At 34.2% G+C, this 23,473-nt stretch overlaps 1 protein-coding gene across 34 annotated transcripts in view; it reads right to left on the reverse strand.

Annotated features, from left to right (window-relative positions):
* Nucleotides 1-23,473, reverse strand: part of LOC106078342 (titin-like) — a 533,611-nt gene that overhangs the window by 222,772 nt on the left and 287,366 nt on the right. For 32 of the 34 annotated variants that reach the window (XM_056014734.1, XM_056014739.1, XM_056014738.1 and 29 more), the window contains 29 exons: nucleotides 23,326-23,467; nucleotides 23,079-23,233; nucleotides 22,499-22,649; nucleotides 22,228-22,371; nucleotides 21,939-22,100; nucleotides 21,529-21,629; nucleotides 21,204-21,408; nucleotides 20,768-21,070; nucleotides 20,331-20,633; nucleotides 20,009-20,199; nucleotides 19,751-19,865; nucleotides 19,184-19,489; nucleotides 15,352-15,554; nucleotides 14,872-14,968; nucleotides 13,730-14,035; nucleotides 13,511-13,622; nucleotides 12,876-13,048; nucleotides 12,188-12,478; nucleotides 11,586-11,906; nucleotides 11,236-11,326; nucleotides 10,835-11,035; nucleotides 9,895-10,036; nucleotides 9,163-9,362; nucleotides 7,676-7,828; nucleotides 7,458-7,503; nucleotides 6,590-6,622; nucleotides 4,197-4,277; nucleotides 896-998; nucleotides 653-770 (listed from right to left, as the gene is read on the reverse strand). In XM_056014734.1, coding sequence (XP_055870709.1) covers nucleotides 653-770; nucleotides 896-998; nucleotides 4,197-4,277; nucleotides 6,590-6,622; nucleotides 7,458-7,503; nucleotides 7,676-7,828; nucleotides 9,163-9,362; nucleotides 9,895-10,036; nucleotides 10,835-11,035; nucleotides 11,236-11,326; nucleotides 11,586-11,906; nucleotides 12,188-12,478; nucleotides 12,876-13,048; nucleotides 13,511-13,622; nucleotides 13,730-14,035; nucleotides 14,872-14,968; nucleotides 15,352-15,554; nucleotides 19,184-19,489; nucleotides 19,751-19,865; nucleotides 20,009-20,199; nucleotides 20,331-20,633; nucleotides 20,768-21,070; nucleotides 21,204-21,408; nucleotides 21,529-21,629; nucleotides 21,939-22,100; nucleotides 22,228-22,371; nucleotides 22,499-22,649; nucleotides 23,079-23,233; nucleotides 23,326-23,467 — 4,949 coding nt within the window. Of the gene's footprint in view, nucleotides 1-652; nucleotides 771-895; nucleotides 999-4,196; nucleotides 4,278-6,589; nucleotides 6,623-7,457; nucleotides 7,504-7,675; nucleotides 7,829-9,162; nucleotides 9,363-9,894; nucleotides 10,037-10,834; nucleotides 11,036-11,235; nucleotides 11,327-11,585; nucleotides 11,907-12,187; nucleotides 12,479-12,875; nucleotides 13,049-13,510; nucleotides 13,623-13,729; nucleotides 14,036-14,871; nucleotides 14,969-15,351; nucleotides 15,555-16,155; nucleotides 17,671-19,183; nucleotides 19,490-19,750; nucleotides 19,866-20,008; nucleotides 20,200-20,330; nucleotides 20,634-20,767; nucleotides 21,071-21,203; nucleotides 21,409-21,528; nucleotides 21,630-21,938; nucleotides 22,101-22,227; nucleotides 22,372-22,498; nucleotides 22,650-23,078; nucleotides 23,234-23,325; nucleotides 23,468-23,473 lie in introns of those variants that run through there. The other 2 variants (XM_056014722.1, XM_056014751.1) reach the window with 2 other exon arrangements.

Raw genomic sequence — 23,473 nt, forward strand, 5'->3', positions numbered from 1 at the left:
TACTGTAATGAATTAGTAGCCTATTGCAATGATATTTTGTAGTGATCTAATGGTTTATTGTAATGATATTTTGTAGTGATCTAATGGTTTATTGCAATGATATTTTGTAGTGATCTAATGGTTTATTGCAATGATATTTTGTAGTGATCTAATGGTTTATTGCAATGATATTTTGTAGTGATCTAATGGTTTATTGCAATGATATTTTGTAGTGATCTAATGGTTTATTGCAATGATATTTTGTAGTGATCTAATGGTTTATTGTAATGATATTTTGTAGTGATCTAATGGTTTATTGCAATGATATTTTGTAGTGATCTAATGGTTTATTGCAATGATATTTTGTACTGATCTAATGGTTTATTGTAATGATATTTTGTAGTGATCTAATGGTTTATTGCAATGATATTTTGTAGTGATCTAATGGTTTATTGTAATGATATTTTGTACTGATCTGGTAGTCTATTGCAATAATATATTGTAGTGATCTAGAGGTTTTATGTAGCGATACATTGTAGTGATCTAGTAGTCAATGGTAATAATATATTATAGTGATCTAGTGGTCTAGTGTAATGTTATATTGTAATGATGAAATGGTCTTTTGTAATGCTATATTGTAGTGTCGTAGTGGTCTAATATACAGTGTACTCACCATGTGATGCTTGGCGTTGCTTTGCCAATAACTTTACAGGCCAGCTGTGTCCTTGACCCTTCATAGCCTGTGACACTAGACAGCTCTTCAAGGAATGAAGGTGCATGCTCTGGCAGTTCTACATATTAAAAAAAACAAAACACATAATAATTTCTTTCAAAGACAAGAACTTGTATGTAAACAGACGAGTCTTGCTTTAGTTAAATAGCTTCTCACAATGCAAGTTATTCTAAATGTACTCACCCATAACAAGTTTTCTCATGACCACACCAACATCTCCTTCTTTCCTCATGACAGCGCTGTCCCTGGACAATTTACCAATAGGGAGAACATCTAGCTCATCCTCCTAAAAAATCAAACAAGGTATCAAAACTTTAAGGTACATCTTGTGTTAAGTAAGAGAGACAACTCAACATAAAACAACAAGTCATTCAAACTTCAAGGTACATCTTGTGTTAAGTAAGAGAGACAAGTCATTCAAAACTTTAAGGTACATCTTGTGTTAAGTAAGAGAGACAACTCAACATAAAACAACAAGTCATTCAAACTTCAAGGTACATCTTGTGTTAAGTAAGAGAGACAACTCAACATAAAACAACAAGTCATTCAAACTTCAAGGTACATCTTGTGTTAAGTAAGAGAGACAAGTCATTCAAAACTTTAAGGTACATCTTGTGTTAAGTAAGAGAGACAAGTCATTCAAAACTTTAAGGTACATCTTGTGTTAAGTAAGAGAGACAACTCAACATAAAACAACAAGTCATTCAAACTTCAAGGTACATCTTGTGTTAAGTAAGAGAGACAAGTCATTCAAAACTTTAAGGTACATCTTGTGTTAAGTAAGAGAGACAAGTCATTCAAAACTTTAAGGTACATCTTGTGTTAAGTAAGAGAGACAACTCAACATAAAACAACAAGTCATTCAAACTTCAAGGTACTTCTTGTGTTAAGTAAGAGAGACAACTCAACATAAAACAACAAGTCATTCAAACTTCAAGGTACTTCTTGTGTTAAGTAAGAGAGACAGCTCAACATAAAACAACAAGTCATTCAAACTTCAAGGTACTTCTTGTGTTAAGTAAGAGAGACAACTCAACATAAAACAACAAGTCATTCAAACTTCAAGGTACATCTTGTGTAAAGTAAGAGAGACAACTCAACATAAAACAACAAGTCATTCAAACTTCAAGGTACTTCCTGTGTTAAGTAAGAGAGACAACTCAACATAAAACAACAAGTCATTCAAACTTCAAGGTACATCTTGTGTTAAGTAAGAAAGAACTCAACATAAAACAACAAGTCATTCAAACTTCAAGGTACTTCTTGTGTTAAGTAAGAGATACAACTCAACATACAGCAAGTCATTCAAACTTCAAGGTACTTATTGTGTTAAGTAAGAGAGACAACTCAACATACAACAAGTCATTCAAACTTCAAGCATTTAATTAATTTATTTACTCGCTTTTAATCATCAATTGCACTAATTTAGCGATCAAGCGCTAAAAACACAGCCGCCACCCCTCCAATCCAACCCCATCCCCTTTGGCAGCGATGTCACATTTTACTATCCCCACCTTGACACGTGCCACACTAGACTCTTGACAAGAGTACGCTCCCCTTTTCCTATCTTGGCAAACATCCGTTTTGTGGGGAGCGGCTGGTTAATTCAAAGGGGCCATTCAACTCGACACCTCGGGCGGCGGTCTCCCCGTTCGTCTAGCGCAAAGCCATTATCAAGGTATAATCTCCTTTGATCCAGCCGTGCTCTGATACCCCACCCCCTCCTTTCTATCCTCTGACCACCTGGCGAACTCCCTGGACTTTCAACTCGCGCCTTCGCGCGGTGTCTATCTCCCGGAAACGCCGTCACGGTCAAGCGAGGATCTCTTTGTCAAAGACGCCAGATAGTCTAGACCACCTTTGCACTTATCTCCCGCCACTCACCCCCCCCCTTTCTATCCACGTGTATATGGACAAACTTCATCGTCCGATCTCATTCACGCTGGAGAGCCCACAGGGAGCACATCTATCTCTTGCTTGAGCTCTAGACTATTTCCATTCCCTTATTTCATTTTGGATTGGTGGTATGTAACTTTGTAAAGTGCTTGAGAACCATTTTACTTAGTAATGTATATATATATATATTTGTGCATTTATTACTACATTATTTGTGTACATATTTGTGCATTCTTATCATAGATAATGTAAGTAGATTACTGTATACTTATATTTTATATCACGACTTTTGTGGCTAAATGTTCAAACCATCTGGACTAGAATTTATTAATAATTCTTACCAGATGTATTTAGCTCTTTAACTATTATTAATTTAACTCTATATTAGCGCTCAGCACGAGCCTTTACTATATTATCATTGATTAAGTCCTTGGCAGGGAGTTATCAAAGCATTTCTGTAAACATGTCTTATTACTGAGTATGTATTTACTTATGCTCTATGTTTACTTATGTGAGAGCATGGGCGAGTATCAGACGTTGATCTCCCCTTCCCCTTTCATATCATTTATGTAAGCGATGTATGTACTTGCTACTCACCGTGATTGGTGAACGTCACTTGTATTACTTATCATATATCACTTATTGCTGTGTGTTATTTCCCTTTAAGGGAGTCCCCATTATTATTGTTATTTCCCTTGATGGGACGTTATATTCATTTGTTAATTCCCTTTGATATTTATGAGACTAGCTTATAGTTCCCTTACATAAGTCTGAAGATGTCCTTCACGGAAAGGCATCTACCACCCAGTGTTATCATTAGGGCTAAGCCGATTATCACATCATATCGTTGCAGCTTTTATCTATAGGCTACTTCCACCTGAAATCTTAGCAACCTCTAGCTGATAACAGATTTGCTGGCACCAGATCTGTAGACATCAGTCCTACTCATACTTCAAGAGTCCAAGTAACAACGCTAGCCACAGACCCGTCACTGGCTTAACTGATTGGTAGACGCAGCTTAGCTCTGCAACCGTACAAGTTGGACTGCACACGGAGCCTGGATCCACTACGCCAGCCCACCAGCAGACAGCTTCAGTACCAGCCACACCCGTCTCACCAGTGCAGCACAGGACCAAAAGCTAAGCAACCAGCCTAATGACACTCAGGCCACTTGGTTCTAATATCTGATGATGATAGTCCTATATATGTAAATAAGCTAGATCCCATACTAGCAACTGTACAGCATTTCACCTTTCATTATCTTATTTTGTATAATAAACTGTACATAATTTTACATCTAAATATAGTATTTGTTGCCTGCATTATAACGCTGTGCTTGTAGTTTATATGTGCAAGTAAGGATTCTCAAACTATAAAATCCCCTAGACACCCAAAACGGCCAAATCTTAATCCGACTTGTCACAACAAGTCATTGTGACAAGTCATTCAAACTTCAAGGTACTTCTTCTGCTAAGTGAGAAAGACAACTCAACATACAACAAATCATCAAACTTCAAGGTACTTCTTGTGCTAAGTAAGAGAGACAACTCAACATAAAGATAGAAGCAACAAATCACCAAAAACTCACCTTATGTCTAGTACGAGTACGGTAATCTTTGTGGTGAGCAGTGGAAAGTGGCTGTCCAGTAAGCTTCTTCTTGGCTGAGCCCTAGAAATGAAAAAAAAACAAAAAAAAAAACAATCAAAACATGATAACATTAAAACAATGACTTAAATTAATGTACCTTTTTTCTAGCCTGAAGCCTGTAAGTTCTATTTAAACTTGGATACACATTAATAACTATTACTAAAGCCTTAGCATTTAGTGCCTACACAATACAACAACACAAGCCAATGACATCAGAAAGAACTGCAATAAAACACAAAATAAGAACAAGAGGGAAATAAAAATAATTTTTTAACAAATTCAAAAAGTGCCAAAAAAACAAAAAAAATGTCTGTGTTAATAAAAAGTGCTGTGAGTGAAGAACTTCACACTTCTAGTGTAGGTGTGGAGCAAAACAAAAGTTCTAGTGTAGGTGTGGAACAAAACAAAAGTTCTAGTGTAGGTGTATGTAAAAACAAAACAAAAGTTCTAGTGTAGGTGTATGTGTAGAACAAAACAAAAGTTCTAGTGTTGGTGTGGAACAAAACAAAAGTTCTAGTGTAGGTGTATGTGTAGAACAAAACAAAAGTTCTAGTGTAGGTGTATGTGTAGAACAAAACAAAAGTTCTAGTGTTGGTGTGGAACAAAACAAAAGTTCTAGTGTAGGTGTATGTGTAGAACAAAACAAAAGTTCTAGTGTAGGTGTATGTGTGGAACAAAACAATAGTTCTAGTGTAGGTGTATGTAAAAACAAAACAAAAGTTCTAGTGTAGGTGTATGTGTAGAACAAAACAAAAGTTCAAGTGTAGGTGTGGAACAAAACAAAAGTTCTAGTGTAGGTGTATGTGTAGAACAAAACAAAAGTTCTAGTGTTGGTGTGGAACAAAACAAAAGTTCTAGTGTAGGTGTATGTGTGGAACAAAACAAAAGTTCTAGTGTAGGTGTATGTGTGGAACAAAACAAAAGTTCTAGTGTAGGTGTATGTGTGGAACAAAACAAAAGTTCTAGTGTAGGTGTATGTGTGGAACAAAACAAAAGTTCTAGTGTAGGTGTATGTGTGGAACAAAACAAAAGTTCTAGTGTAGGTGTATGTGTGGAACAAAACTTTCCCAGAAACTAAAATAAAAAACTAAAAGTAAAATAAAAAATTTCAAATCATAATTTATTTGTATTGATCTCTCATAGTGCAATCATTCTTTTTTTGTTCGATGATAAAAACACAATAAATCCTTATAAGAATAAAATGAAAAGTGAGGTTGTGCTGTGAGCACATTGAAGAATGTCCAGAGCTCAATACTGTGACAGTTTAGTACAACAGGCAATAGGTTAGAGTCTGGTGAAGTATACAGTTGACTACCATGCCTAGTGCTATTGGAGGACATAATGAACATTTTACTTTCATTTACACCATAATATTTATTTCAGGTTGTGATCTATAACTTAGGATATTTTGTAGGTTAAGATATTTTTGTCATTTTTAATTTTGAACGCAGTACGCTATTTAAAAAAGCAGGGATTTCCATTTGACTAATTTTGAATAAAATATAAAAAATTGACTACAATTATAGACCAGACAATAATAATCATATTAAGCATAGCCTTAGCTGCTCAATCAATGGAATCAAATTAGCACCAAGGTAGCTCAGCACTAAGATTGAACTCAACAGTTGGACTGAGAAGCTTGTGTGGCTTGGATACCTTAGAACAACTGGATGTTCTTTTTCCCTAAAGTCATTTCAAGTTTTCTCAAATTAGTGACCAAAGTTCAGATGGACTGTTGTGATCTATGGATAGGCCACATTCAGCCAAAAGAACAACTATGGCTCCTTTACTACAGCTCTGCTTGTTTAAGGCTATAGATCTCTATAGGTGCTGAACCATCCTGTTCCGTTGTTAGGTTACATTATAAGAATTTTTTAAGACCTCTTATTAAAGTCTAAAATAAAAAACCACAGAATGTCCATAATCTTCAAAGCTCATGTGCTGAATTTTATACAGTTAAGTCTTTAAAAACAAGGTCCATTCAAAGTTCAGATGGTAAAAATAGTAAAAATTTATTAATTTAATAAAAATCTGTTGTAAATATTATATATTCACAATTTCTTTGCCCTATCACAAATCAAAATATGCTTTTTATATATTATGAATTGTATGACTACATCTTGCTAACTAAAAGTAGATGGTAGTGTACAACATGTGTTTAAAGATGCAAGATTTTATTTTCAAACAAAAAAAAAAACGTCTTAAGAAACATAGAACTGTGCTTGCACTAGGAATGGATAGCCAACTGTCAAGTTAGATGATGCCGGGCCATTAATAGGATAGTTATAATGATGTTAAAAAAATAAAAGCCAATGATATCAGATGGTACTTACATCAATCAAAGCTGTAGCAGAAAGAAGGCCAGGCTGTGGGGCGGGCATGAGATGGAATGAATTGGACCACCACCATAAATGACATGTAATTTTAAGCATTTTCAATTTTAAAATGATCCTCCTTCTAGTATATTTATAAACAATATAACTTGTATTTACTATTTGATTTGATTCAAGAGAGACTTTCTCTCTAAAAATCTTCAATCAGCTCTACTGCCAGGGAAGAGTCCAACCAATTGACACACAGTTTGAATATAATGTTTTTGTTTTGGAAACGAGTTGTTTGAATGATATGCAGACAAGATATAAACAAGCATCTATATGAATTGGAATTAAAGGACTATAAGAACTATGAGATGAAAAGCAGTTTTGACATCAGGAAACAGTTAACAAAGAAAGCAACACTAAGATTAGAGCCAAGGTTATGTCACAAATGACTAGAAACAAAAATGGAAAGAGCTCATAGGTAAAATGAAATGTAGAAGACAATGATGTATGAATGAGAACTAGCATTTGTCAAAGGATTCATTGCAACTAAGAACTATGCTGCTAACTATAGATCTGCTAGTTAATTCCAAGGTGATGTCCTTAAGCTACTACAAGTAAGAATGACAGAACTAATGCAAGAAACTGTTGATAGATTCTAATGAAATTGAGCTGTTAGGACAATATGAAACACAATATTATATTGACTCAGCAATCTAATTAACAAGGTCAAATGCATGTATGACTCATGATTAAGTTTAGATTAAAGCAGAAGAAAGTATATTATGCTAACAGAAATGTAATAGTCTATATAGTATGTAGATCTAATGAAAGCAATAGCAACAGTAGTGTGCCATACAACTAAAGACAGGTTATTACTTACATTAAGCCAGGGATGGTTTAGAGCTTCATCAATGGTCATCCTTTGCCTGAACAAAAAAATAAGACAATAATTATGTCTCAGACATGCCAGGATTAAACAATGACATGAAAGAAGAAAGGGTGTGAAAAGGATTAAAAATGAGAAAGCAAGAAAAGTAATATCAAATAAGGAGAGAATTGAAAAAGCAAAAACTAAGTTCTGTGAAGACATTCTCTTACTTTTTGTCTTTGATCAGCAGTCGTTTAATGAAGTCTTTGGCATCATCTGACACATGCTCCCAGACTTCATCATCAAAATCATAGTCTGCCTGGTTGACAAACTGCAGTGTCTGATGGTTATCATCTCCAGCGAATGGAGAGTAGCCACTTAGCCTGTGCAGACAAAGATTTAGACAAGTTCTACTAGGAAAACAAGTAAAAAAAAAAGTGAAATTCAGAAACCAGAAGTCATGAGGCAAAGGATGTTTAGTTTCCCATGGGCAAGGCCAAATGAGGGTGTTATGTGTCACAATCACCAAGTCACTTCCCTTTATTTCAGAGTTCTTCTATGGGGAGCAGCTTAGGATACAGATCCCTTTAGAACTAATGATTGTGAAGGATGCTTTTAAATTCAAAGATGTTAACACGTTTTTTGAACTGTTTATGCAATAGTTGTTCTGCGTATTTCTCAATGATCTAAAACCAAGATTTTTAACTGTATAATAAACAGAGAATTAGGATGATGTAGATTAAAATAAATCTAACAAGAAACTATCTCATGTTTTTTTAAGGGTTGAGGGACAAGTTTTCTTATTATTGCATAACATCCTGACAACTGTTATTCACATAACATCCTAACAACTGTTATTCACATTACATCCTGACAACTGTTATTCACATTACATCATAACAACTGTTATTCACATTACATCCTAACAACTGTTATTCACATTACACCCTGACAACTGTTATTCACATTACATCCTGACAACTGTTATTCACATTACATCCTGACAACTGTTATTCACATTACACCCTAACAACTGTTATTCACATTACACCCTGACAACTGTTATTCACATTACATCCTGACAACTGTTATTCACATTACATTCTGACAACTGTTATTCACATTACATTCTGACAACTGTTATTCACATTACATCCTGACAACTGTTATTCACATTACATCCTAACAACAGTTATTCACATTACACCCTGACAACTGTTATTCACATTACATCCTGACAACTGTTATTCACATTACATTCTGACAACTGTTATTCACATTACATTCTGACAACTGTTATTCACATTACATCCTGACAACTGTTATTCACATTACATCCTAACAACAGTTATTCACATTACACCCTGACAACTGTTATTCACATTACATCCTGACAACTGTTATTCACATTACACCCTGACAACTGTTATTCACATAACATCCTAACAACTGTTATTCACATTACATCCTGACAACTGTTATTCACATTACATCCTGACAACTGTTATTCACATTACATCCTGGCAACTGTTATTCACATTACATCCTGACAACTGTTATTCACATTACATCCTGACAACTGTTATTCACATTACATCCTAACAACTGTTATTCACATTACACCAAAACAACTGAAATTGACAAACAACACTCAACTATGGTGCAATACATACAAATAATATACCACAAGTGAAACGAAAAATGATTCTTAACTCACAGCACATAGGAGACAACTCCAAGTGACCACATATCTGTAGAGAATGACACTGGTTCATAGTTGATGATCTCAGGGGCACAAAACTCTGCAGTTCCAAACAAAACTTTGACAGACTTGCCTTCTTCTAGCCTCTGTGCAAGGCCAAAGTCTATAATCTTGACATCATTGCTGTCTCTGGTCACACACATCACATTCTCAGGCTGTTAAAATAGAAACATTCAACACAATCATTAAGTACAGCAAAGTGAGTGTAACTAAAATAAAAAATAAAATAAGACCTTTTTGTACAACCTGTAATGAAAATGTTTCTTGGTTTGAAAGGCAGGAAAAGGAATTCAGAAAAAAAAATACTGTCCAATAAAAAAATTCAAGACAAAATTGAAATCTCAAAATTTTTTAATTGAAATCTTAAAGACATGTTGGACTAGCATTCCTTGCTTTATAGAAACATGATACCAGAGGAAGGAAAATTATAATCAGAGTCATTTCTGTACACTCTAATTTGCTTCCCTGTTGCAGGCCAGAAGCCACCAGTGGAATAACAAACAAACTCACTACAAACAACATCTATAATCTTGGCTTATTAAACCCCTTTATAAGGTATCAATCAAAACAAAAGAAAAGAGAAAGCAATTTTGTCTAAATATTAGCCACTCCAAAGCAGATATTACTTTACCCACATGTTTAAAAGCATCAAGTAAATGTAGAAGAAACTAAGAGTGATGCTATTACCTTTAGATCCAGGTGCAGGATGTTGCTGTGATGCATGTGTTGTACACCCTCACAGATCTGTTTCATGTAGGTGATACAGTCCTCCTCTGTCAGAGTGTACTCTTTCTCCACCAGTCTATCAAACAGCTCCCCACCACTCAGTCTGCAGGGAGAAAAACACGCAATTATACAGTGATAACCTGGTGAACTAAAGAATAACACACAATTAGACAGTGATAACCTGGTGAACTAAAGAATAACACACAATTAGACAGTGATAACCTGGTGAACTAAAGAATAACACACAATTAGACAGTGATAACCTGGTGAACTAAAGAATAACACACAATTAGACAGTGATAACCTGGTGAACTAAAGAATAACACACAATTAGACAGTGATAACCTGGTGAACTAATGGATAACACACAATTAGACAGTGATAACCTGGTGAACTAATGAATAACACACAGTTAGACAGTGATAACCTGGTGAACTAATGAATGTTTTGACTGATTTTTAGTGTAGGTTTACTCTATAGATAGATGTACAGATACTTACAAATTATTGTATCACCTAGACCAGTGCTTCCCAAACTGTGTTTCGCGAAACGCTAAAAATACTCAGAATGTGCAAATTGTTCCATTAAGGGAAAAGTTTGGGAAGCACTGACCAAGAGCTACAAAGACTTACAAATTTAAAAATTCAAATAGAAAGAGGCATTAAAAGAAGAAATAACTGCCATTTACTGTTTAGATGGTGGATAATAGCTCTTAGAGGAGGAAGCTTTCAAATTCATAACAAGTGAACAGGGTTTTGGACTGCTCTTGTTATAAAAGAATACTATTATTATAGTAAAGTGATTATTACAAAAAAATAGATACACCAGTATAGATCCATTTGTGGGGAAGGAATATAAAACAAATATTTTGCTTGTTATTTCAGCTTGCATATCTACTTACAATTCCAGAATCATCACCATCTCTCCTCTCTGGTCAAAGGCTTCATGAAGCTGCAGAAGTTTGGAATGGTGAAGGCTGTTCATGATATCAATTTCATGGCGAATGATGTCCTTGTCTTGTGGTCGACAATGAATGAACTTGGCTGCCCAGTTCTTGCCTGTGGCTCTCTCTACGGCTCGGTGAACAACTCCAAAAGCACCTCTGAAATATCAAGTTGTCATTTTAAGTTGGTGTTCATAATTAGTGTGTAAAACTGTCTCACACAATTATTTACATCTTACTTATCATGAAAGCCCAACATTTGACAAGCATTATTGCTATGTTCTAGAATACATGATGTTCAGGGTAAGACTTTGAAAGAGACAATGTCATATCACTAAAGAATATTATGCTTCACACACCTGCCAAGTTCTTCACAAATGATGTATTTTCCTGAGACATCTCCTTTGATGCAGTTGATGTCAACCACAGATCCTAAGTACTGACTGTCATCTAAAGAAATTAAAACTTGTTAATTTATGAAGCATAGTAAATATAAAAATTACCTTCATGTCTAGAATATAAATTGTAAATAACAACCAAAACTAAAATTACTTTCTTTCCCCAAATAAAAAAAAAAAGCATTAAAGGTGTGAATAGTTCTAATAGACAAAAGGTGTGAATAGTTCTAATATACAAAAGATGTGAATAGTTCTAATAGACAAAAGATTACCACTGTTATTTACAACAGATGAGATTCAATATAACTTACAAAGATCATTGTAATCAATATTGGGCAAAGCTTCCTTAGTCACCACCAGCTCAGACTCCTCACTGGGCTCGCTCACACCAAATCTGTTCTCTGCCATCACTCGGAACTTGTGCTCCCCATGCTCGTCTAGGCAAGCCACAGTGCAGTAAGCATCAGGGGTGGCTAGAGCCCACCTCCAGATTCCAGTGATGGGGTCCTTGCGCTCCACCACATAGCCAGTAATAGGAGATCCACCATCATAGTCAGGCTGACACCAGGTTAACTCAACACTGTGCTTGTCTACTTCTTTAATTTCTGGTTTCTTTGGTGGGTCTGGTGGTTCTACAAATAACATCATCATTTGTGCACATCAGACACAAGCAAATACAGCAAGCTCTATAGACACTTAATTATCAATATCTCTAATGAAAACCTATTAAAGCACTACTACTGTTTACTAGTCAAGGGCAACTCTGTTAGTGCATGAGCCGACTGAGTAGTGCACAGGATCTGAGTGAAATTGATTTGTCCATTTCAGTTCTATGGATCCCATGCATTCGTTCTTGAAATGAAATTCTACAGCGTTTACATACTAAGACAACTAGAAAGTTTCAAGATCTTACCAACTACAGCAATAGGAATGTCCAAAGTGGCTGTGCCCAGTTGGTTCTCAACTTGCAGAGTGTAGACCCCTTCATCTGACTTGAGGCAATCTTCAATGATAAGGGTAGTGTGCAAGTTGGTCTCAGCAATGTCAACACGACCTTTACGGCTGCCAACTTCCAGGATTTCCCGTCCTCTGGTCCAGGTGGTCAGTGGTGTTGGGGTGCCAGTGATAGGCATTCTCACCTTGATAGTGTCACCTTTACAGAACCTCAAGCCCTTTTTGTCTTGGTAGTCTATCTGAGGTGCAGCTGGAAGAGAAATGGAGAAAACAAAACTCAACATCACAGCACTACACCTGTATGTAATTCTCAATTGTGCTCTAAAATTTTATGAGTTACAACCAAAGTTATTTACTTCTGAATGTATTAATAAAATATTTAAAAATTAAAATTTATATTTATCTGGTGTAAGAAACTTGAAATTTATGTTCCTGTTATGTGATTTTTGTATTTAATTTTGTCTAAGATATACACTACTAAGATTTTTTAAAATTTCAGAAATGCTTGCCATTTAAATTATATTTATTATTTCTTGTATGTATGTTTACTTCTACCTTAAACCTTTGCTATTTCTTACAATAACTTCTTGACACATTTGTTCTACATCCTGCGTCTTCCAGCAATGAAAGACAACCCACTCACTCACCAAGAACATGTAGCTTGGCTCTAATGCTCACAGCACCAAAACGGTTTCTAGCCTGGCATTCCACATCGCCGGCATCACTAAATTCAACATTCTTGATGAACAGGGTATAGTTAAGTCCCTCGTGTCTGATCCAACACTTGCGTCCATCATACACTTCACGGTAATTACGGTACCTAAGAAAAAAAAAGAAAGATTTTAATTTTTTTCTTTTTTGGAACATTTAGAGTTTATTAAGAAATTGAAAGACTCAATCAGTAGATATCCTAATATAGGAATATAAAAGACTCAATCAGTAGATATCCTAATATAGGAATATGAAAGACTCAATCTGTAGATATCCTAATATAGGAATATGAAAGAATCAACCTGTAGATATCCTAATATAGAGTATTTTATTTATTTTACAAGTATCAGTATTCTAGAATTTTGAACTAGCCATAGCTTTCATTTGTTTTCGTTAAGAGTGTGTGAAAGTTGCTAGCATAAATATTATTATGTAAAATAAATTAAATAAATTTTATTTTAAGTTTCATTTTTTTTATTATTCAAAATATTTATGAAAAAAAATGTCAAACACCATTCAAATACTTTGTAATTTTTGTATTACTAGATATAAAAAAAAAATTAAAATGTACCAGGATACTTCTGGAGCAGGTAAACCAATTATTTGACAAGTAAATTTGGCATCCTGGCCAACTGGCACAGACAGATCTCCAAACTCTGCAAGAAACTTGGGTGCTGCTAGAGCTGTAAAAGACACAAGTGCTGCCTTGTATAAAGTGTGTAGCAGAATCATAAAACTGATGTGTATTACAAGATTACATTAAAATTGTACATATACTTCTGAAGCTCACCTATCTTGTGGCCACACATAAAAGGCTCAGACGAAGGTGAGGGTTCAGATACCCCCACACTGTTCACAGCCCTGACACGGAACTCATAGGTCAGATTGTTCTTCAGCTCTGTAACACGATAGCTGGTTTCTTTGATAGGCTGCTTCGTCACAGGTAGCCAGGACCTTCCACTCATGTCAATCCTCTCTAGGACATAGCCTGTGACAGGAGATCCTCCATCAGATTCTGGAGGCATCCAAGACAGCTGAACAAACGTTTCTCCAATCTCTTCAATGGAAGGAGCTTTTTTGATAGCCTTTGGTTTTTCTGTTGCAGGTAAATAATGGATTTGTGAATTGTGGTTTCTATACAATTTTACATTAATCTTTAAATAATTAAAATAAAACATTCAAAAAATTAAAAAGTATAGTAATTATCAAATTATGATAAATATACAAGTAATTGAGCATATGCAAGCGAAATTAACAATTTATAGCCAAAAAGGAAGCATATTGGTAAGCATTTGAAAAGAAATTAATAAAGAAATATAAAAAAGAAAAGAGCCAAAGTAAACAAGATAAAAACATTAAACACAAACATGAAACACAAAAGAGAAACAAAAACATGCCCATGAGCCAACACTTAATGGAGAGTGTATCCACAATGAAATCAAGATGATAAACTTAAGATCAATACTTAACCAAATTGCTGTGATTAAAAAAAAAAGAAAAAAAAATTAAAGCAAAAAAAAAATGTTTTTAGGCAACAAAATCATAAAGCTAAAGAAAACTTTCAAAAATAATAATTCTGCAAATAAAATTAAAAAAACAAAACTAATCAAATTCAATGAGATTTTAAAGAGAAACTAATCTAGCACTATATAGTGTTCAATGCTTTAAAGTTGTATCATTATGGGATTCTAAAGGCATAAAATATAACTTTTATAAATAAGCATGCAAATGATATTTATCTAATCTTATTTGACATGTCTTCTTAGACTATAAAATCTTGTGTGACTTCATGCTGATAATGTTCATGAAATCATGCAATACATAAAGGTGAAGCTTATTTAACAATTTGCATGCTCAGATCATAGCAAAGACCTAACACACATAGGCCAGATGCATGTCATGATTAATCTTATTTTATTAGCTCCTATCTACCTTTAACCACTTTCAGGGCCACTGGACTGGAGAGCTCTGTGGGTTCACTTCTGCCTGCAGGGTTCTCAGCAAACACACGGAAGACAAGGGACTTGCCCTGAGAGGTGATAAAAGAAAAGTTGTTTTGATTACATGGAAAAATATAAGATCAGTTCCAAATAGAATCAGCAAACATTTCCAATGGATATCTAAAAATCCAAATCATGTTTTCTGTAGCATATTTTTGTATGAGGGTTATATGTGAGCTGCTTTCCCAAAGAAATATTTTAGTCATAAGGCTGAGCAAACTAGGAGCAAAGTCTTCAGTATAAAACTCTTAACAGCTAGAAAGTTAAGATTCTCTGATATGTAGTTAAGGCTAGTTTATCATGTTCCTTCTTTTATAATAAACACATTTGAACTATTTTTCTAGGATTGAAAACTAAATGAAACTGAAGTAAATCTCTGAAGCATGCTTGAGAAATTAAAATCATTACTTACAGGAGGCAAATTCTTGGCCATGAACCATTTAGTTTTTCCAGACACTTCAGCTGTCTTCTCCCACTTGTCAGAGTCTGCCAGGCGCTGCTCAAGGATATATTTGGTAATGGTTCCATCATCATCCTCAGGGGGAGACCAGACCAAGGTAAGGGAGTCTTTGTCAATCTTTTCAGCCCTTAGGTGTTCTGGTGCTGAGGGCTTGGCTAATTACATAGAACATTTAGTAAAACAAAGGCAGAAATATGCCAAAGACATATTAACAGATAATATATAATATATTAGATTTTGTTCTTTGAATTGTTAAGCAGTTAAATGTCCAAATATTTTTTTAATGCAGGGTTGTAAAAGGTCTTTGTGGAGAGGGAAGAGAAATCTTGAACTGATGGCTTGATGATACCTGTTTTTTTTTTTTTTTTTTTTTTTTGGTTATAAGCCAATCATTCTGAATTGCATATCTCTCATTTGTGATTATAACATTCTATAATTTGTTATTAATATCTTTCATTTGTTTTTAGTAGCTTTCTTTCATTCATAACTAGCTTTCTCTCATTTGTTATTAACAGCTTTCTCTCATTTGTTATTAACAGCGTTCTCTCATTTGTTAATAATGTCTTTCTCTTCATTTGTTATTAATAACTTTTTATCATGTGTTATCAACAGCTTTCTCTCATTTATGATTAATAATTTTCTGAGCTGCCAACATGATTGAGTACAGTAAAGTGCCCATGTATCAATGATGAGGAAACACTGTAGACCAAACGAATGCACAAACTAATCTACAAGAAATGTTTGAAACAATTAGAGTTGATTTTTGAAAATAATTTTATTATGGGAATGTCTCTATCAACCATCTCTATTGATCAAAATCAAAGGTTTGACAATATATGATCTGGGGTATTGCTGTGCTGCAAGTGGATTACAAAAACAAATATTGCACAATAAATGTTGTTTCAAAAAAATATAAAAAATAAAAAAGCTCAGGATAATTAAAGAAAAATACTGACATGGGGAAATAGAAAAAAACAACATTAACTTAATTTTTAATTTAAAAGAAAAAAAAATATTTATATCAATACACAATTAGTTTTTAATAACAAGTGTATGGTTAGATTGTGAGCACACATTGAAGTGTATAATTCAATTTCACTTCTAGACAAAAAGGTTTACATGTTAAGGGATATCATTGAACATTTAATGCTTGAGTTAAAAAAAAACATACATATGGAGCAAAAAAATTATGGGAAGGCTTGATTTTCAAATCTTAAAATTTGGATACTTTGGAATTATAAAGTGAATAGTCAATGTTGATGTCCCAAGTCACTGTTTCAATTGCATGTTTGAACTGCCTGGTCATTTGAAAGCAACAACAACAAGCATTTTGATTTCTTCCTATCATACAACTAAGTCTGGACACAACTAAATCTGAGCACAAGATTACATCCAGCAGAGTGAAAAAATAGGGAAAAAATTGGGAAGCATTGAAGAAAAAAAAAACTGAAAACATGCTCTGAGCAAAGAAAAAATGAATGAAAGCATTGTTTCAAGTGTTTCTCTTTATGTTAAATTCAAGTTGATAGAAGATCACTATGTAAGGAAAAATTGTTTCAAGTGTTTTGCTTTTGAAAGGAAATAATTCCAAAGTATCCACAATTTTTAAGATTCATTATTTTGATAACCAAATTATTTTCTTTAAAAGTTTTACAATTTAGCTAGACAAAAAAATGAAAACAGAAACAAACTTACTTTGTTTTTGTTTTTTGTTTTGTTTTTCAAATGTAATTTTGATCAAACTAAAAGTTTAAAACTAAATCCAAATTTATACAAGTTACAAATTAGTAATTTGTTCAGATTATATTTCAAAACACAAAATAAAAACATATACACATAGCAATATACAACAGCAATGAACAGCCACAGATAAAATTGAGTTTCATTTGTCAATTACAAAAAGCAGAAGCAGCAGCAGAAAATTCAAATCAAGTTTCAATTATTAATTATGCCAGTTGTTAATTTACAATTTCTGTTATATATAGGTTATGCTGCACAATTATTGTTAAAGTTATGACAGAAAATGTGTCAGTAGCTCTCAATACGGTGGCCAAAAAAAAAGTGCCATTGGCTAAAACATTTATCAATATGATGGTGTGAGTTAAAATCTTCCTTCAATAGAGCCTAAATCTATAGTGTCCCAAATAGAACTAAGGGGATTATCTGCATACACTCTGTAAAAATATTCATATCTGCTCAAGTTCTGTGTCATGTAGACATCAATGCACGGCTGTAGGCTGGCCTCTTTGAACCAAGTCAAGCCGGAATATTCTGGTTTTTAAAAAACAGAACATTAACAACGTGGCCCAGTTACACTTCTCATTATTTTAGAATCTTGGCGTCTTCGTTTAAGAGATTATACTAATATAATTTTGCTATGAAAAAAAAAATGACTTTGTCATTAGTTAAAATTAAATATGACAATTTAGGAGATTGCTATCTCCAAATTTTATTTCTTGTTAAATGTAAAAACAAATGTGTAAAAAAGTACATTCTTAAATATTAGAACAAAATTATTTTTATGTTTTGCAAATTAATAATAAAAGCAAAATGCATTATTAAAAAAGCTTATTATTCTCAAACTATATATATTATAATTATCTTATTATTGTCAAGATTAAAGAAGCAGCACACTATGACAACAACAAAAAAAGGGGGGGGGGATAAAAATTGTTTTAAATTTGTTCAACGCTAATGCTAAGATTAAGTGCTTCTTAATAAATGCTTTTGAATGTGAATAAATATAATGTACCATTAAGTAATTGAGTAAAGAAACAAACATTAGTATGATCATTAATTTATTATTTATTATAATTGCTGAGTACCGCTCCCCGTCCCCCCAAAAAAATTTTTCAAGTTGTACTAATGAATAGACAAGATTTTTGCCTAGATGATTGTATTCAAAATAATAAAGCATTTCCATACTACATGCCATGCAGCAAATAGTAAAAGTAAACATCTTTGTTGTTGTTGTTGTTGCTTTAACTAAATAACTAATTCAGAGAACAATGAACAATAAAAAGGCACAAATCAAAATACTAAAGAACTCACTACCACATTTGAAACACCAAACTCAAACATTCACACCTAAAAAGAGAATCTGTATCATGGTCTATTGTGTTCTTTACTAAGAACTCAAACATGTGGGAATATTAAGATGAATATTTTAAATAAATTTAAGGTTCAGGACAGGTATCACCATCAGCCTTAGTTCTAAGCACAACACAGGGTTTAGGTTCAACACTAGGGTAAGAATAAAGTAAGCAGCTTAAGTGTTGAACAAAATGTACATTTTAACAGATGGAAATAAAAAATAAAAAAATAATCTTAGAGCTTGTCATAAATGTAAGCAAAAGGTGTCAATAGAAAGCTATGAAGAAAAAGGTTATTAAATACATAATTATAATAAATATTGAGATTTCAATAGTCTTAAAAAGGATCACAGCAGAAACAACCTAATTTCTAAAGGAAATGTAATCAGTTTGATGTAAAAATAAACCTTAATTAATTATCATCTTATTATAAAAAATATTCTCCAATATAAACATAACTCTATTAAATCAGCATAATTTTTAGATTAAATGTTCATTTTTTAGTAAACAAATATTAAATATTGTTTGGAAATAATTAATTTTAAATGATTTATACAATTATATTTTAAATATTTAACATCAAACTATTTTTGCCTATTAGGAAGAGAATGAAAAAAAGAAAACAGTTGGGGTAACACCTAATTTAAGGATGAGACAAAGGAGACACTCTAGATGAAAGAAAAGGTACTTACCAAAAACTCTCTTTGGAATAATGGCGATGCCAGACTCTAAAGGTTTGCTGCGACCATATTTGTTCTCTGCATAGACCCTGAAATAGTACCCTTTGTTCTCTGACAGGGCACCACAGGTGAATATGTTCACACTACCGTCTGTTCGGCCGCAGTACATCCAGGATTTTTTGCCCTCCTCAAGGCGCTCCACCACATAGCTGGTGATGGGTGAGCCGCCATCTGATAAGGGAGGGTGCCACTGGATGGTGACAGAGTCTCTAGTGATCTGAAGTGTTTTGATCTCACCAGTTGGACTTCCAGGTGGACCTGCTCGTGCATACATAGACAATATTAATAGAAATAGAACACGAGTGATTTTCAAAGCAAACATTAGTTAAATAGTTTTTGTCATAGCTGAGTTTAATTTATGAAATTCACATCTAATTAAAAATAAACTCCTAAGATGCAATTTATTCTTTTCATTTTGAAAACAAACAAAAAAATAACAAAATTACTTATCAAGATCAAGAAATCTATTTAAATCATTCAAGGATATTATAGATTGTTAGAAAATAAATCAAGCATTACCATAAGGACACTTCAGCATGACAGCTTTTTCTGTTTCTAGTGGTTCACTTAGACCCACTTTATTCTCTGCAATCACACGGAACTTGTATTCCACACCTTCCAGTAAGTTCTCAGCCTTGAGTGAGTAAAACACCAAAGATTTGTAATATTAAATCTACTTCATAAAGAAATATCTGGAATTTATTTGGTCTAACAATTTTTCATTTTATATAGAAATTTTCACTTTATTGTTTAAGAAATTTTTTTTCCAAATAGTACCTTGAAGGTTGTGCTGTCTGCTGGGATAGAATCCATGCGTATCCATTTGGGTCGCCTCAAGTCAGATTTCTCTATTATGTAATGTGTGATTGGAGTACCTCCATCTGTATGTGGTGAGTCCCAAGATAGGACAACGCTGTCTTCGGTGATGCTGCTGATATCTAAAGGTCCCTTTGGTGCAGAAGGTTTCTCTGCAAAATTCATTATAAGTAAACATGATACATCAAATATCATGACATTGATAACTGAAATTATGACTAATAGAAAAAGTCATAGAAGATCTATATCTAAAAAAGTAAATAAAAAAAAAACATAACCAAACCTAGTTGTTTAGATGGAATGACAGGTGCTTTGAGATAACCAGGTTCTCCAAGACCAACAGAGTTCTTGGCCCTGACTCTGAACTCGTAAGAATATCCTTCAATCAGGTCCCTGACTGTACATTTACAAGTAGTTGAGTCAGATTCAGCAGCAGGCCCCCAAGAAGCAGCTTTACCCTCCTTCTTTTCCACTGTGTAACCCTTGATAGTTGCACCACCGTCATCTCTGGGTTTCTCCCACTCTAATGTCAAAGAATCACGATCAATACGAATACATTCAACATTCTGAGGTGCTCCAGGGCATTCTGTGTAACATAAAGCAAGCAAAGTGTTTACTATAAATTAAGTAACAAAAGCTGCATCGTTTCAAATGAATTCTAAATGTTCAATCAAATTTAGTCAATAAATATATATCCATTAATTAAACTGTGCCACCAACCTAGTGGTTTTTCTGGTGTTATTGGCTTTAGCAGAGTCAAAGGTTCACTCAAGCCTTCCTGGTTCTCTGCTAATATTCTAAAAGAGTAAGGTCGACCTTCCAGCAGGTTGCGAGCTTTGATAGATCTGGTCTTGGCATCTGTGTGCCCAACCCTAGTCCACTGCTGCTTGCCTGCCTCTTTCTTCTCTATTAGATAGCCAGTGAGTTCAGCGCCACCATCATTCTCAGGGGCAGACCACTCAATGTTGGCAGACTCATCTGTGATGTCTGAGATAACCATGTCCCTTGGAGAAGATGGGACACCTGAGGACAAAAAAAGTGATGTTACATCCTTACATTTTATAAAATAATATAAAGACAACAAGAATTCCCAAAGAGAGTTAAAAATTAGTCAGTGGCATTCATCCAAATCAATGTTTACAATCAAATGACTTACTGTAAGGACTCTTGCATTTGACTGAAGCTTTCATCTCCAGAGGTTCACCAGCTCCAATCTTGTTCTCTGCATACACCCTGAAGTTGTAGTCATGGTCAGCCACAAGGCCACTGACTGTACAGTTATTGCCAGTGGCAGGGATTCGAGCTGCTCTGACCCAACCACCTCTCTGGATGTCTAGTTTGTCCACAATGTAGTGAGTAATCTACACAAATGAAACAAAGTTAAACATTGTTCTGACATTGTTACAGACTCTATTGTTTTTTTTTTTTTGGCATCAATGAAGTAAAATTCACAAAATTCTGTTATACAAGAAATGACTTACAGGTGACCCTCCATCATCTAGAGGGGGCTGCCATGAAATCAGTATGGAGTCTCTACTGACATTCTCAGCTTTAAGTGGACCTCGAGGAGCTCCGGGTGGTTCTGTAAAAAAAAAAAATGAAAACTTCATTTCAATTACAGTAGAGACATTAAAAAAAAATTATGTTAACGGACTGTCGTGAAGTTGAAAGAAAGAGGGGATGAGAAGCTAAAGAGTAAATCAAATTTAAAGTCAGCTCATTTTTCTCAACACACAAGTCACCCCCAAATATTAAAAGCACCTAACATCAATTTGCATAGTATAGATCTGAATTTTAGAGTTGTTTCTTTACTCGTATAATGTTTGTATTTACAGTACACATAAGATTCTAAGATAGTTCAAGATATCACACTGAAAAGTTCAAAGCTAACCCATAGGTCTGCTGGGTGTAACTGTGGTTTCCATTTCCACAGGTTTACTTCTACCAATAGCATTTTGAGCACAGACCCTGAATCTGTAAGTCTCCCCTTCTGTCAGATTTCTTATTAATTGGCGAGTAGCATTAGGGTCAGCTTCAGCTACTGTCTTCCAATCTGTTCAAATGAACAAAAAAAAACAACTTATTTTTTAAAGCACAATTTTTTAATTATTTTTTTTTTCAATTTCTTAACTGTTTAATATTTTTAGATTTTGCAGCTTTACTTTTCAATGGCAAGTTACCATTTGATTTGCTGTCCATGGCCTCAATTATATATGCAGTAAGAGGTGAGCCACCATCATCCAAGGGTGGTAACCAATCCAGAGTGACAGAATCTGGGAGGATTTTACTGGCCCTAAGTTTGCCTGATGGTGAGCCAGGTTTTTCTGAAAATTAGAAATTTTTAACAAATTAATAGAAGATCTAAATCAATTAAACTTTAAAATTTTCTAACCCAATGTAATTAGAATATAAGGGAAGATATTTATTGGACTATTTCATTGCTTAGCCCACCTGGTGCCCTGCGACATGTGATGGGAACACTAGACTCCAATGGAGGGCTCATGCCTTCTGCATTTTCTGCAAACACTCTGAATACATAGTTGTTACCCTCCATCAGTCCAGTGACTTCAAATGTATGAACTGTGGGTTTCACAGAGTCCACCTGAAAAACAGGATTATGTATCTTGAACAAACAACTTGTACTGGTGATGAGACTCGTAAGCTATAATACAGCAGCATATTTTCTTGACTGAACAAATATTTCCTACTGCTACAGGCATTAAATTTTTTTTTTTTATGAATGATAGCTTTCATTAAGTAAAATTAGAGAACTGAATCTGGGTCAAGAAGAGTTAATAGCATCACAATACTGTAAGATTTATTTCCTTTTCAATATCAAACAAAATTAATTAATTACCACTATAGAACTAATTAATTGGCTTATCTTCTTGATTTGTTCCTGTTTTGTTAGGTACTTATTCCAAAAATGGGAAGTGGCAGAAAAAGAAAAAAACATTCAAAATTGTTACCAGAAAGACAGACAGAAAGAGTGAGTTGATATAAGCTTTGTAAAATAGAGAGAATCAATTACCTTCATCCATGCTTGCCTCTTAGCATCTCTGCGTTCTATTGTGTATTTCTTGAGAGGAAGCCCACCATCTTTCTCTGGAGGTTTCCATGAGATGGTAGCTGATGTGCTGGTGACATTGGTAGCCTCAAGTGGGCCCACTGGTGCAGATGGTGGCTCTGGGAAGGTACCAAATTTAAAGTATTAATAGTTTCAATTTTTACATACACTTTACTCAAAAGGCCTAGCACTACACCAATTTAGAACTTACTGTAAGGACTCTGTGGTATGATAGCCTCCGCTAGGATGGCAGGCTCAGATATACCAGCAGCATTCTCAGCCATTACTCTGATCTCATAGGAGGTACCCTCAGTCAGATACAAAACTTCAGCTGATGTCACAACAGCCTTAACCTAAAT

This window comes from Biomphalaria glabrata, chromosome 16, assembly GCF_947242115.1.
Source record: "Biomphalaria glabrata chromosome 16, xgBioGlab47.1, whole genome shotgun sequence".
Classification (NCBI taxonomy): Eukaryota; Metazoa; Mollusca; class Gastropoda; family Planorbidae; genus Biomphalaria; species Biomphalaria glabrata.